Source organism: Pelmatolapia mariae, linkage group LG15 (genome assembly GCF_036321145.2).
Source record: "Pelmatolapia mariae isolate MD_Pm_ZW linkage group LG15, Pm_UMD_F_2, whole genome shotgun sequence".
NCBI classification, from domain to species: Eukaryota; Metazoa; Chordata; class Actinopteri; order Cichliformes; family Cichlidae; genus Pelmatolapia; species Pelmatolapia mariae.
In genome coordinates, this window is record NC_086240.1 from 6,595,787 (window position 1) to 6,610,700 (window position 14,914).

Sequence of the window (14,914 nt, forward strand, 5' to 3'; positions counted from 1 at the left end):
GTTCGCCAAAATTGGACAACGGAAGATTTGAAAAACGTTGCCCGGTCTGATGAGTTTCAGTTTCAGATGGTCAGGTCAGAATTTGGCATGAAATTTCTCATATCTCAATACCATAAATCTGCATCAACTGTGTGATGCTATCATTTCAACATGGACCAAACTCTCCGAGGGATGTTTCCAGCATGTTGTTGAATCTGCCACGAAGAATTAAAGCTTTTCTGAAGGCAGAGCGAGATGTAGCTGGTCAGCATTTGTTTGCAGTCGTTTTCTGGAGCAGCTTTCATCTGTTGGGTTGAGCAACAGTTTTCTGCTGTGCTAGTATCTTACAAGAAAACAAAAAAACTGCTTTTCAGTTTTAACCTCAGTCTTTTAACACGAAAAACTTGTTTTCGAGAGCACTCTGAGTCCGTGAAACACTGGAGCAGTGGTGGCTGACAATGATCATCTGTATGCTTAAGTAGATATTCCAGTAATAACCATAAAATCATTTGTCACTTGCAACATTTCAAATTAATTTGAAGTTTGTCTGTTTTTTGTTTTTTTTTAACTTACTTTTCTTTAAAAGCAAGGACATTTGGAGGTGTCCTCAAACATCTGAGTGGCAGGGTACATTACATGATCAAATGAACACATTTACAGTAACACGACCCTCATCCACTGGATCGATGGGATGAGAGATGGAGACGGGAACCAGTGAAAACCAAAAACTGAAGAAGAAACTGAGGCGGCGAGGAAGACTTGGGAGCGGGCAGCGAGTGGGAGGAATTATGTGAGAGTGAGCAGGAAGGAGAGGAAGAGAGGAAGCAAGGATATGAGAAGATCAAACAGGAACAATCACTGGATGGAGAAAAAAGGCAGATGGAAGGCGATCAGTGGGAGGGAGATAACACCACGATCATTAGATAGATGGGAAAAAAAGAAGAGGGCGGCAGCCGTGTATGTGGAGCTGGAGTTATGAAGAGAGAGAAAACACTGATCATATACAGCACAGGCTCATTAGAGGGAGAGAGGGAGGAAGCTCACACAGAGACCACATTTTCAGAGGCATTAAATGCATAGAGGAAGAAAGCTGAATCAGCCCATATGAGCATAAACTCTCAAAGCTACCGCGTATTGTGGTAATGAATAACTGAATAACAACTGATCTTCTAAATAAACAGCCGGCATTATTTCAGTCCGACTGGGAAACAGTCATCTTATGCAAACCCGAATATTCAACATGCTACCAGAGAATGATTTTTGCAGCAACAGTTGCAGAAGATGTGTGCCCAGAGGCCTGAAAAACAGCGGGGAGCAGTGAACAAAAACACACCGGGGGGGCCGCTCACTCCCACACACACACAATTACTGTACCTCGCGCACAACAAACACGCACGTTCTCGCAGGCGTGTGCGAATCAAGACACTCTGGTGGCGCAGGCAGGCAGCAATTAGGCTACCTCACATAAGGACACTTACAGGGCTGTGGATAATTCAAAGGCTGCACTGAGACAATGGTGACTCTTGTGAGTGTGTGTGTGTGTGTGTGTGTGTGTGTGTGTGTGTGTGCACTTGTTCATGCATCAGTGCCTAAGGAGAGGCTGAGTTCCTGACAGAGAGGGTGGTAAAATTACCCAACCTTTTCATGTCTGTTCTCTGCATCTTTCTTTCTTTCATGTTTCTGCACGATTAATGTAAAATCCTTTGAACAACTTTGTAATCCAGAGCCACTGATTGCATCTCTTTGCAACACAGGCCTTGAAGGATAATGCTGTTATTATCCTGCTTTATTTTTTGTTTTGTTTGTTTTTTCACCAATAAAAACCAAAGAAAAGACCCAAACCAGCAACAAATCTCACCGAGCGCCCTGGTTTCCAACTGATCATGCAATTCTTTAAAAATGGGTCGTAATTATGTTGTTTCATTTTTCGGCTCTGCCACGTCTTGAGGATGCAATATTTAGCTTTGATATTTTCTAAGTGAAATAAAATAAGTTCTGCTTTAACAGCAGCAGGTCAGGGAGCGCAGATTTGTGTTAAATAACTGAAGATAATTTACTGGAGGGCATTTAGTGCAAACAGAGTCATTTTTGGAGAACATGGGAGGGCTTTGGCTGCCGTCAGTGATGGCTGGTTTGGGCCAGACCGGTGAAACTCCCCTTTCTGTCAGTGTAAATAAATTTAACTACACATTTAACCCATGAAATAAGTCAATATAAGGAAAAGAAGTGCAATTTCAACAGTACGTCTGAGTTTTTTGACATGATAAAGAAATGTTTCTGTATTAAATGAAAGAAATCTGTGCTTAAATGGTAAGAACAAAATATGTTAAATTACAGAAAGAAGTTCCAGTAGCTCATTGCCCAGATTGTCCTGTAATTTTAAACAAAAGTTTCTGTTAATCCACAGATTATCCACAGAAAAAAACACTTATGAAGATCCAGTTAAAACAGCTCAAAATTTATGCTAATTTATTTGAACCATTCAGAGGGCCAGATTGGACTCTTTACTGGGCCAATTCTGGTCCCCGGACCTTATGTTTTGCTTGCTGAAACTAACTTTAAAAGTGCATGTGACACAGGTGGACAAAAGAAAGCAAAGGGGAAGATAAACACAGACACTAGTAGCTGCTACTGACTTGCCAGGATGACCATGTCCATTCCCCAGAAGATGCTCATGATCCATCCAACCATGATAACAGCTGTGAGGATCTGAATCAGGGCTGCTGCTACGTTGAGCCAGAATACACAGCAAACACCTCGCTCTGAGATCAGCTCACTGCGAGCGCCGCACAGCACCGTGAACGCTGAGATGAAGGTGCCTGTGGGAAAAACACCACAAGTCATACTGTTACCAAAAACAATCCAAGAAGTTATTGTTTTAACAGTTCTGATGTACTTTGCTATCAAATATCTCTGCGATGTTTATAGTCCGGCATGATAAAAACCTTTGAGGAGTTTTCCATTCTGGTTAATCTCCAGCGAGACCAAAACAGACTCCGGATGAAATGAACCAGAAAGGGTTTTTTTTATTGTTTCAAATAGAAACATCACACAGGTAAATTGCACTTACACAGCTTAGTGCTTTGAGACAAATGCTAATATATTAAATACAATAAGCCTTTAACAAAATCATGTGGATTAATTTGTAGACAGCTATTCAGGTCATAAGTAAACTTCAAGGACCTTAAATGTACATGAATGTGCAAAAGTCTTGAGTCACCCCTAATTTTTTAACATTTTTATTCTGAAGAGCCAGAATTTTTTTGTTACTTTTTAAGCAGTCTCAAGCAATAGTTCTCCAGACTTTCGGAAGGTCTTTCAAAGGTTTTCTTTGGACATTGGCTGCGTTTCCATTCATTTTCAGGAAAGTCCTGAACAGTCTATGCAAGAATGCCAAAACATGACACAATTGGACAGATGTAAAATAGTTAATTCTGTACCAACAAGCTGATTCCCAAAGAATCAGAAATTTTCTCAGTGGAAGAGTAGCTCTCAAGAAGCTAACCTAAAGAAGGAAAACTGGAAGTATCAGTCATGGACTGACCTCCCCAAAAACCGGACCTCAACATTAGTGAAGCAGTGTGTGATCATCCAGGAAAACAGCTTGTCCTTCAAGAAGCCTGGAGAATTATTCCTGAAGACTTCTTAAAGAAATTACATCAAAGCGTGTCTAAGAGACTTCAGGTTGTGTTGAAGCTCATTAGATCTGTACAAACGAGGGGTGATATAAGACTTTTGTGCAGTACTGTATTTACAAAATGTTATGGTAATCCATCAAAGAATTACAGTCTGCTACAGTAGTGAACCAGATGAAACCATCTGTTTTAGTTTTAGGACCCTTGTCCCATCCCAATTACTAAAGCAAAATCACCATAAACAATGATTTTGTGAAGTCAGTTTGGGTTTTGTTTTTGTTTTTGTTTTTAAATTCAAGTACAACAATAGTCGTTATCTTAATATTTATTCAAACTTTCAGAAATGAAAATTGGTAGATTACTGTTAAAGATAACAAAAGAAATTAGACTCACTGCTACTGTGTGCAGAATGATTGAGCTTAAATGTGCAGTCACCCCCTCAGAGGCCCATTCTAGGCTAAGAAAAACGAGCACTTCATTTTATGCATTCAGTTTCATTTTTTTTAATATTATTTTTGGAGCAGTTGAGAGCTGCCCAATTTCTAAGATGTCAAAAGCAGTAATAGTATTAATAGAATGGGATAAAAGCAGTAAAACACTTCTTAATACAGTTTTATTCACTTGTTTACTCTCAGTACTTCATCAGATCTCTGTATACAGTAAAGATGTGCATGGAAATAACTGCAGCTGGATAAAGTGATACAACCAGTCACACCTGGAGAGCAAAATATTTCTCTCTGCCACAGAGAAATAACTGAAGCTAGACTAAAGAAGCTGTTCTACATGTTTTGTTTTGGGTTTTTTTTTTTCTGTGTCTAAGAGAGTGAGTCAGTACTTAAGGTTTTCCTGGTGGCAAGTACTTGGCCATGGCAGCAATGTGTCTATGCCCTGGAGAAAAAGCACATATACTAGCTGTTTGTAATAGAGCTGAAACAGGATTATCTCAATGTTCAACTCTTATCTGTCTGAATTAAGTCCAGTCGCACTCCTTATCCTGCTATCTGAAAGCCTGGAGACCATCCCCTGTACAGTAAATGCTCTGTGTGAAACTGTATGCACGAGTTTGAGCATCCACGTATGCAACTCTGGAAACCTTCTGGGTCCAGTTTTTCAATGAGTGCATAAAAACTAAAATCAAAAAACAAACCTATAAACAGAAGACAAATTCCATTCTTGTGACATTTACAGAATACAAATGCTCAGATTAAATCATTATGCAGACTTGTGGATTTCAGACGCACAGTGTTTAAAGTAAAGATGCTGCAGATGTCATATTTTAATTAGGTCATATTTACTCACAAATTCTTGTTGAGCTTAAAATAGCTTTTATGTGTCTGAATATGTGATAGGATAGTATTTTCTCAAAGTCACAACATCAAAGAACCCTTTTAAGACCTACAAAAGCCTAAATTGTTCAGACAATCAGCTGACACTCGGGCTTGCTCTCCGCAGGCTTTTTGTAAAGACTAAATACTGTGAATATTGAATGCGACATAAGAAATGCCTGGTGGGCGTTGTGTGCATCATGGCCTTGGCCCTTCCCTTTCTGCCAGCTCCATTTCTTGTCACATTGGTGAAATTCAAATAACACAGCAAGCAGAACAGGTGGGGGGAGGGAGGAGCAGGCTCTGCCAGGCTGCCGGCTGTGCATGCTTTTTTTTTCTAAGTGGAAAGGAAAGGCCAGCTCATGTATAAGTTAGTTTCTCACTTTTTTCTCTGTTTCATTTTCTTTTTTTCTCTCTCTCTCTCTTTCTCTGCTTCAAAATTTCCATCCAGTATCAGTCTCTTTCATTAACTATGCGTTTGGAGACAGTTGTATCATGGTGAATCTTTCAATAGAAGCACTGCGATAGTATGAGTCCGGATTGTCCCAGCACATCTGATGAATCTGAATGACATAAAATGTAATATTTACTCTCACAAGGCTTATACTTGACTGTCACAGAAAAGTAAGATAAGTAGGTATATACATTGGTGGAAAGGAAGAGATGAACCCTCATCTTTTCTTTGCTCATTTCAAAGCCTCGAGCAGAAAGAGCAACAGCGGGCTAAAATGAGAGTCCATCCAGGACCGACGTGGTCTAATCAGGAGCAGAAATTTTCAGGTCACAGAGGCCACACCCACCAGCAGATGCTCTGGCTGCCTTAGGAGCTGCCCACCTCCAGACATTAGCTGTGATTGACAGCCAGCTGGTAGCTGAATGGTTACGCATCACTTCCGTCAGAGTTTTGGCATGCACAGAAGGATTTAGTTTTACTTCTTCTGTATGACTTCCAACGTCAGCAGTCTCTGTCAGGTACTGTTCACATGTGTCGTTTTCACTGGATGCATTATTAGGTACACCTTGCTAGTACTAGTTTGGACCCTCTTTTACCCTCAAACCCCCTCAATTCTTCAATACTTAGGTAGGCTGTGGCATTTTGACAGGCTGTCAATCTGTCACAGGGCTAACCTGCCATCACAGCACAAATCAAGGCTGATCAGACCAAGCAGCCTTCTATTGTTCAGTTGTAGCATTAGTTTCCTGTTCTTTTCTGACAGGAGTAGCGTGGTCTTCTGCTGCAGTAGCCATCTGTTTCCTGGTTCGACATGTTGTGCATTCAGATGTGCTCTTCTGCATACCTTGGTTTTAACAAGAGTTACTGAGTTACTGTTTGCTTCCTAGCTTGAAGCAGTCTTCTCCTCTGACCTCTGGCATCAATAAGGCATTTTTGAGTCATTGCTCACCTCCCAACAGAGTAGTACTACTCACTGGATATTTTTTCTTTTTCAGACCATTTTCTGTAAACTCTAGAGATAGTCTCAATAGATCAGCAGTTTCTTAAATACTCAGCCAAACTGGCACCAACAAACATGCCACTTTAATAAACTTTATTCCCCATTCTGATGCTCACTTTGGACTTTAGCTGGTTGTCTTGGTCATATGATTGGCTGATTAAATATTTGTCTTGACAAGCAGTTGAACAGGTGTTCCCAATGACGTTTTTGCTGTCTGTTCCAATATAATTCATCAAATAGCAATGCAACTAAATATTAGATCCGCTTTTGAAAAAACAAAACAATTTGGAGTATTTGTTTGGCTCAACAGACCAAAACCTTCAAGTTCTTTCTTCGAAAATGAAGAAATATTTGAATCTGAGAAAGCAGAGGTGATGAAGGATAACTGAATGTAAAACCAAAACAGTCAACTGAAAGATACTAAAATGCTATGAGAGCTGCAGAGTTGGGCTCTTCGAATTTATCAGTGTGTCACTTTGTCAAATAAAACAACTTTGATTAACAAAGTTTAAATTAAGTCAAATTATTAAGTCAAATTATCATTTTGGCATTAATGATCACTTGCCAAGTGAATATTACCATGAATCCGTCTAATAAGAGGATTTTGCATAGGCAAAAAATGATATAACTTTAAATATATTTCCAAAATGATTATATGTTGGATTAATTCTTAGCTCATATTAAAACCATCAAAACAGTAAATTGATCATTGGAGAGCATTTTAGTCAGCATGTAATCAAAGAGCACAGAGCTAACTATAAGGAAAATACTCCGCTAAATAATTGCAGCTGGGTAAAACCTGAACAAATATATGTGCTTAACAATATACTTTGCTTAACAATATACGTTGAGCTGATGCAGTAATAAAGTCAGAATAAATCTTTCAGTTTTCTGCTAGAGAAATCCAACAATCCTCTAGGTGTGAAGAGCTCTTGGCTTCTTTGTATGTCGCATGTGGGATATTGTGAGTACGTACATGCGTGTTTGTGTCTATGTGTGTCAGTAGATATTACCCAGACTAATTACTATAATTACACAGAGAACTCTACAAAGCACCCACTGGTAGTGTGGGAGGTTAATGATGGAGTGTAAGAGTGTCAAGACAGCAAGAGAAGCAGACATAAAGGGAGAGAGAAAACAGGAAGGAAGAGAAAGGACCAGAAAACAACGGAGAATGTGAACTGTAAAGCTGTGTTGATTAGATGAAATGGTACTTGCATACCAACTCAAAGTAACCAGTAATCAGGTGTATCACTTAAGTATCAAGGTACTCCACCTTTAAGGCCAGTCCACCTTAAAGCTGACAGGTGGAAAGGGAAAAGCTCTCCCTTTATATAGATGTGAAACTCTTCCTTCCATTGACTGTAGTTTGGAAGTCTTAGATAAAGTTTTGTTAAAAAAAAAATAATTAAATATTGAGGGAAAAGAGAGAAAGAAAGATCATCGGGTAGTTCAAATCTAAACAAAAAAAAATGCATTCAGCATTTTAACAAAAGCTGTGCAGACTAGTGCTCTTGTGAAAAAATATGCCTTAAAATTACAATTTGTAAAATCTCACCACTCGATCTCAGTAAATTGCAGTCAACTCTCCAAATGCAATTAGAGGGAATAGTAATCGGGGGTGGCCGCTGTTTATCTGCGAGTATAAGCTGTATGTTTACTGTTTACCTCAGCTGGTGTACGTATTTGTTTACTCTGAAGGAGGCTGTAAAACTTTGTTGAAGGAGTTTGATACAAGTCAATAACTCACATCACAGTGATATTGAGGTGACCTGCTGAGGATATACTGAACCTCTCTCTCAGTAAGTGCTACAGTTTTTGCCACTATTAGCTGCTCCTATCCTCTTTTACCTGCTGTTAGCCTCTGTTAGGTGCTCTTATGCTCTTTTATCTTTTGTTAGCCTCCGTTAGCTGATCATAGCCTGTTTTATCTGTTGTTAGCCCCTGTTAGGTGCTCATTGACTTTGTTTGCTGCTCTTATCCTCTTTTACGTGTTGTTAGCCTCTGTTAATTGTTATTAGCTTATGTTAGCTGCTCTTAGTCTCTTTTACTTGCTCATAGCCTCTGTTAGCTGCTCATAGCTTCTGTTAGCTGCTCTTAGCCTCTTTTATCTGTTGTTAGCCTCTGTTAGCTGCTCATTGCCTCTGCTGCTCTTATCCTCTTTTACCTCCGGTTCTTTTACCTGCGGTTCTCTAAAGTAGATAAAACATTGCTAGACCTGAAGAGTTAGCAAACTATCATTCAGTGTAATTAAACTGTTTATCAGAGAGTAAGTGTGCTTTTTATGACACTCAAGCTTAATATTAGCTCTTGTAATGTTAGTTTATAACCAGTGTTAGTGTAATATGATACAAAGAAACATGTTACAGTAATCGCATAATATTTTTCAGTAACACAGTGATATAATGCATTATTGTGCTAAATTCAATAATCACATTACAGTTACAATTTATGTGGTTACTCATGTTACAAGGGTTCTTCAGTTATCTGCAGGCTGGGTGGATAGAAAGAAAACATATAAAAAAACATTTAAAAAAATGTCTAAACATGAATCACTGTATATTTCTGAGTACAATATTCTTTTTTTCTATCAAATAACCTCAAAAAGTAGTGAACTAGGCTGACTTAATCCCTAACTAAAAGTACCGTTTATTTATTTATTTTGTAAATAAGAGCAGTTGTGCACTGAACACACTGTTATGTCACCCACGTGTTAGACCAGTGACAACTGATTCATTTTGTGCACTGACTTTTAGATACCACACGATTTTTAAAATAGTTGCTGCTGATTGGGTAACACTTCTGACAAAACCACCAAAGGAAAAACAAACATACCTCATAGACAGTTGCACAGTCTTTCAGTGAAATGTTTTTCAGCCTGCAGCCATTTGCAAAGCATTTTTAGGCTGAACTTGCCACTGACTTTTAAGGAGTATCACCTCACTGGACATATTGCTTTTGTTACTCAGCGCACCTTTGCCAGTGTTGCTTTTAAACTCAAAAGTCACGGGTTATAACAAAACTATGGATAACATTCCCTCCCTGGCAGAGTAGCTAGCCACCTACTACTAAAAAACTTCAAGCAGCTTTACATGTTTTTGTGTTTGCAGCCAGTAAAGTGTTAGCAAAACAGCATGTCTTTGGCTCAACTGGCTTGCCCTGTGAACACATATTTAACATGAAACTAAGTCAAATATCCAGGTCAGCCTGTGCTTTGTCACCCTGCTCTCTTCCTTGTCATACATCATTTGAATTTGTTGGAGGATGACACATTCTGTCTTAGCAAATATAAAGTCCTCAGTTTAGAGAAAGCTAATGACAACAAGCAGCGTTCTCAGCTCTGGTGACGAGAGAACATGTAGCTCTCAGTTAGTCCCAATCCAATTAAATGACCCAAGCTGGCAAGCTAACAATCTCTAGTATCTAAATTAGACCAAGAATGAACACCAACCTGAGTGAAACAGCGATTATTAACATGTACCTGTTTTTAAAAAAAACATTCATCACAAACTCCAATTCTTTTGTATTCATCATTTCCTGCAAATATGATGCAACATTCTCTGTTTCTGTTGGTTTTACATGTCAAATTCAATGTATTGAATGTATTCTGTATGTGACAGAATTTAGTTTGAGTGACCACTGAATACAGAATAAAGAATGAGTAAAAGCTGCCAGATGCCAAAAAATGCTAATCAAGGGTTGTTTTTTTTTCTAGTATCAGAAAATGTAATGCAGTTGCAGAAATGGGACTGACAAAAAACCCATACACTACTGGATTATGTTTTAAATTAGTATTTTTAATGAAAACGTGTGCACTATGAGCATTAATCATGCAAATTGCTTTTGCCCAGTGCTGTAGACAAGTGAGACTGAGTGGAGTAAGAGAGGAACACTGCTAATTTTAGTGCAAGTAAACACATAAAAATTCAGACACGAGATATCAACAGAACTCAGTAACGACACACTGCAGTGTCTCTAATATTACATGCAGTCAATCTCACAGGAACACACACACACAGAGGACTAAGTCATATATTCACTTAAGTGTTTTAAAGCTTCACACTTTCCTCTCCTCTTATGGCAAATATCGTAATGCAACCAGTGAGCCGCAGTTTCTTCCACAGTAAGTGTGCGTAATTATTTACAGCTCTTGTATCAGTTTACACTGAAGCTGCTAACAGCTTGTGTGGTACTCGCCTGTAGTTTTTAACTCAGTCTTTGTTAAATTGCTGGGATAATAGAAGATACTTGTTCTTAACATGTCAGCAGGCAGAGGCGGAGTTAATGCAAAGTTTAATCATGTAGGCTTGTGAGACAGAGGCTGTTTAAATCCTAAAAATCGGCACAGAGGTGTAGTCGTTGATGTTAGAGGCTGAGGAAACATGTCAATAGTCAATATCCAAATGATATATGAACTACCTACTATACATAAAATGGTTTGACTTTGACACTGCCGTCATACAGCTCCGTGCAATGTTTTGACACTTGATCTATTTGTAGAGATTAAATAAATGATAAGTAACATGTTAAATATTCAGCTTAAGAAGTACTATTAGACATACTTTGTTACATTTGAAAGACTCAAAGCAGGCTGGCTGCTTTATCTCAATGCTTTTGACTCGAGGACAAGTGTGCCCCAACAATCAGACACAAAGGAGAATCTTTTGTCTTTAAACAAACCTGGAATGGATCTTTAGGTTTCTGTAGTAATTTTTCTTTACCCTGCTTTCACTTTAATAGTGCGAGAGATGACATACCAATAATAATTACTACTGTGCCAGGTGCTGTTTCACCTGTTATCCTGACCTCTTGTACCTTTGCATGAATGTCTGGGGCCGGGGGGGGCTCAGCTTTGGCTCATGTCCAAATTCAATTACACATTTCTAAATTTTATTTTGTCGGCAGGTTGAATAGATCGAGACGCTCTTTTCAGTCCCAGTCAGTTAGAGCCAAACTACACACACACGCACTGCCATGCATGCATTGTGTTCATTTTAGTCAGGGTTGTCATGGCAACAGCTATTCAATGAAATGTCAATGCATTCAGGCAAACTGACACACATACACGCACACACACACTGTAAACACACGCTCTTCGATGAAGTGCTGCCGTGCTGCTTTCCGCACATATTAGGGATCAATTTTGTGCTCCTGTCAAGAAAAGGGAAAACAGGTCAGCGGGGGTTTGCTGACCCTGTTGTAATGTTTGTGGCAGTCTCGAGGAGTCAACAGTTCAACACTTAAAGAAAGGTGGCAGCAAACAGACTCCTGAATGTGAGTCAAAAGAGAGGAAAATAGGAATGAATGTGAGAAAATAGTTGGGATTTGAAGGCTATTTTTAGATGGAAGTATAACAAATAAACACGGCGAGAGTAGGGAGGAGTATGAATCCCATGAGATATGCCCACTAGATCAGAGGGGGAGGAAATGTGGGGAGGGGGAAGGCTCTCCCTTGGTTATTTGGTGAATTGAGCTCAGGTATGTTCCTTATAACTGGTGTTTTCCGCATGTCACCAAATCTTTTTCCTCATAGTGACTTTCACGTTATTGCTTTCTACATATTCTACTTTTCCTTGAAATCAGCTCCATGTTATCATTCCTGACGCTCTGCTGCGTTTGAATCAAACCACTGAACTGATGAGTAAACAGCTGTGTGTGAATGCCGGGGTGCGGATGCGTGTGACTAAATGTCTTTCAAAGCCTTATGTAGCAGTATTAATTTGTTGACAGCAGATAAAGTAAGCCGCTCATTATATCTGTGTTTGTGTGTGCGCGTGTATCAGTCTGGCGGTGGTGGTGGGCTTTGTTATGTAGTGGCGATGAGCGTATCTGTGTGTCATTAGCTACCAGATGTTACATAATGTGACAAAGTGGAGGAATTAGATGGAGAAGGCAGAACAGAAGGCAGAAACACCCTTCCATTAGCTAATGAGCTGCAAACCGGGTCGATGTCTGCTTAGAAATACACACACAGCGAGACCACCGGCTTCATCACACAACTGAGAATGTGTGGGTGAATTGTGCACACTTTAAAGTGAGTCAGACTCAGCTCTGCTGCTTTGTTGTCATTTAAATTCATATTTTAGGGGGGGTGTTGTTTGGGGGGTTTTTTGCTACAGATTTAACTAAATGTGAAATGCCTTTAAATGTATAAAATCATTGTTTTTAAGTTTCAATTTGGATAAATCTACAAGTACTATGCTGTCAGCTCCAGGAGCTTAATTCAGCTCTTTCATACACTTTTGTAGTAAGGAAAAAAAATACATTTCTAAATAATATATTAAAAGAAAAAAAAATGCAATTTGTGTCCATTTTACAAATATGATGATTAGTTATGGATTTGTGTATCATGTGATTCCCATAACATGAGCTTTGTATGAAAATGACACATGTTGAGTGTGTCCTCAGTGATGATGTGTCTACCTGCTGTGATGATGTAGCTGCACGTACAGTAATGATGGCATTTTCCCAGAATGACCTGCAGTGACACCACACGGACTTTATTAACACCTGGCAGACTGAGCCCGTGTGCTTCTTACTGTAACACAATGTGTGAGTGGGGTCTCATTCTTAACACTTTTCTCACACATTTACGGAAGTAGCCAGGAAAATACAAGCAGGGAGACTATTTTTTTCACTCCTCTGAGTTTTCTGATCTAATTCATATAGTATTTCTTTTTTCTTTTTGCCTTTACATTTGTACACCTTGTCTTGTGAGTTTGCTGACTGTTTGCACCTGAGCCCCAAACCAAAACAAAAACCAGGTGAAATTAGAGGGAATTAGAAAAGGAAAGAAGAAGAAAGTGTGATTTTTATCTTACCAAGTCCAGGTATGAAGGTATTCAGAAAAAGACAGATGACCGCCAAGGGGAAAGGCATAGTGGGAATTGCAGCTCTCAGGGGGCCTTTCTTCTCCCTGACCTCCACCACCACTCCTCCACCTGCTGTAGGGCCCCCGGACATGGCTTTAGCCCCCAGATTATCATCTGTTTTGACACGCCCCTGCTCCGTTCCTCCGTCTTTCTGTGCCATCTCTCTTTTCTCTTTAGATTAAAAGCAGCTTCAGGTGAGCGGGTGAGATTTGTTTCCCCTGGATTAGGATTTAGATGAGGGCAAAAATAAATGTAAAAAATAGTTGTATCCACAGAGGATTAGCTAAATATTCAGCAGTTCATGTCATCAGCTGGCTCTCCACTCACAGCTTATGACACATTCACTGGCAAATAAACAGGAGCATCAACAAGCTAGAAATGTGAATTTGTGGCAAAAACGGTTGAACTGTTTATAGAAAAGCAATGCATATTTAATTTTATTTGAGATGAGATATATTTTTAAAGTCAGCTTAACAAATGTTCACACATATCCATGTCTCAGGAGAGCAATTGTCTTCAAGAACATATGTGGGAGATGCAGAGATTCGTCTGAAAAAGTCACTTTAAATCAGGGAAAAAAGTCTCAAACAAAGCAGAAGTTTCAAAATCCTGTAACTGTGAGTCCTTAAAAAGCACTGTGTCCATCATCAGAAGTCAGTGACATCGTCTGTTTGTTTCCATACATGTCCAGCATGTCCTTAAGGAAGCCTCCTTAAAATATTTTCAACATCTTCAGTAAAATCCTCAAACTATGTGCTGCAATTTCTTATTTTTTTTCTTTCTCTTATTTTCTTTCTTTTTCTTTCTTTCTTCAGTAAAATCCTGCTAATCCTACACACCTCTCCAAGACAGAGAGCAGACAGCGCACACACCGACCCCCGTTTTTCTACTACGTCTCTCTCTCCCTCTCCCTGTTTTCTCTCCCTCTGCCCCCCTCCATTTAAAGGAACAGTGCCATCATTTGCTGCCTCTGAATGAAGTCGATCCATAAAGCTAATGCAAAAATTACACACTGTTGCTTAAATTAGCTTGCATGATGACCCTAAAGAAGACCTTTGCACGATTTTCCTGCAGCTTAATTCCAATCCAACTGATTACAGCCCAGTCCTTTTTGTTTACATTTATTTAGTGTGTTCACACATCTCCACGAGCGCTTTATGTGAGTGTCAGATAATGGTTGAGAGAAGACACACATTTACAAATGTCCCCAGTCTGTAATATAGATAATTACAACTGATGGATTGTGTAATGATTGTGTAATTGCAGCGCTCATTTTCAAAGCTATCTGCTGTTCTTTCCTGTGAATACACAGCTAGGATTACAGCAGGTTTACAAAACCGAGGAAGAAAGGAGAAGGACGGGAAGCTGAGACAAAGCAGATGAGGGATGAAAAAAAGAAGAAAACTCAAGGGCAGGGAGGTTGAGGTGAGAGAAAACAGTGGCGAGCGAGATCAGACGAAGAGACAATCACTGTCAGTATTTCAGCTATTATTCATGTAATAGCTGAAATACTGACATACCACCCCCCCCACTCCTCCCCTGACTTCCACTTAATCCCCCATATCTCACTTTTCAACTTCTCTTCCTCATCTTCTTCACCACTTCTCCAGTCTGCTCGCGCAAGCTTTATTTAAACACAGTTGCAAATC

General features: G+C 39.4%; 1 protein-coding gene across 1 annotated transcript; it reads right to left on the reverse strand.

The window, feature by feature from the left end:
* Positions 1-2,579: 2,579 nt before the first annotated feature.
* Positions 2,580-14,104, reverse strand: stum (stum, mechanosensory transduction mediator homolog). The gene is made up of 2 exons (XM_063496390.1): positions 13,215-14,104; positions 2,580-2,798 (listed from the first exon to the last, which is right to left on the reverse strand). The coding sequence occupies exons 1-2, from the start codon at positions 13,423-13,425 to the stop codon at positions 2,608-2,610; spliced, it is 402 nt and encodes a 133-aa protein (XP_063352460.1). The 5' UTR covers positions 13,426-14,104; the 3' UTR covers positions 2,580-2,607.
* Positions 14,105-14,914: the final 810 nt, after the last annotated feature.

Excerpts from the sequence above, each read along its gene's own strand:
- stum (XM_063496390.1), bottom strand. The coding sequence starts at position 13,425 with ATGGCACAGAAAGACGGAGGAACGGAGCAGGGGCGTGTCAAAACAGAT. Across the intron at positions 2,799-13,214 it reads TACCTTCATACCTGGACTTG|GCACCTTCATCTCAGCGTTC; the intron begins GTAAGATAAAAA and ends TTTTTCCCACAG.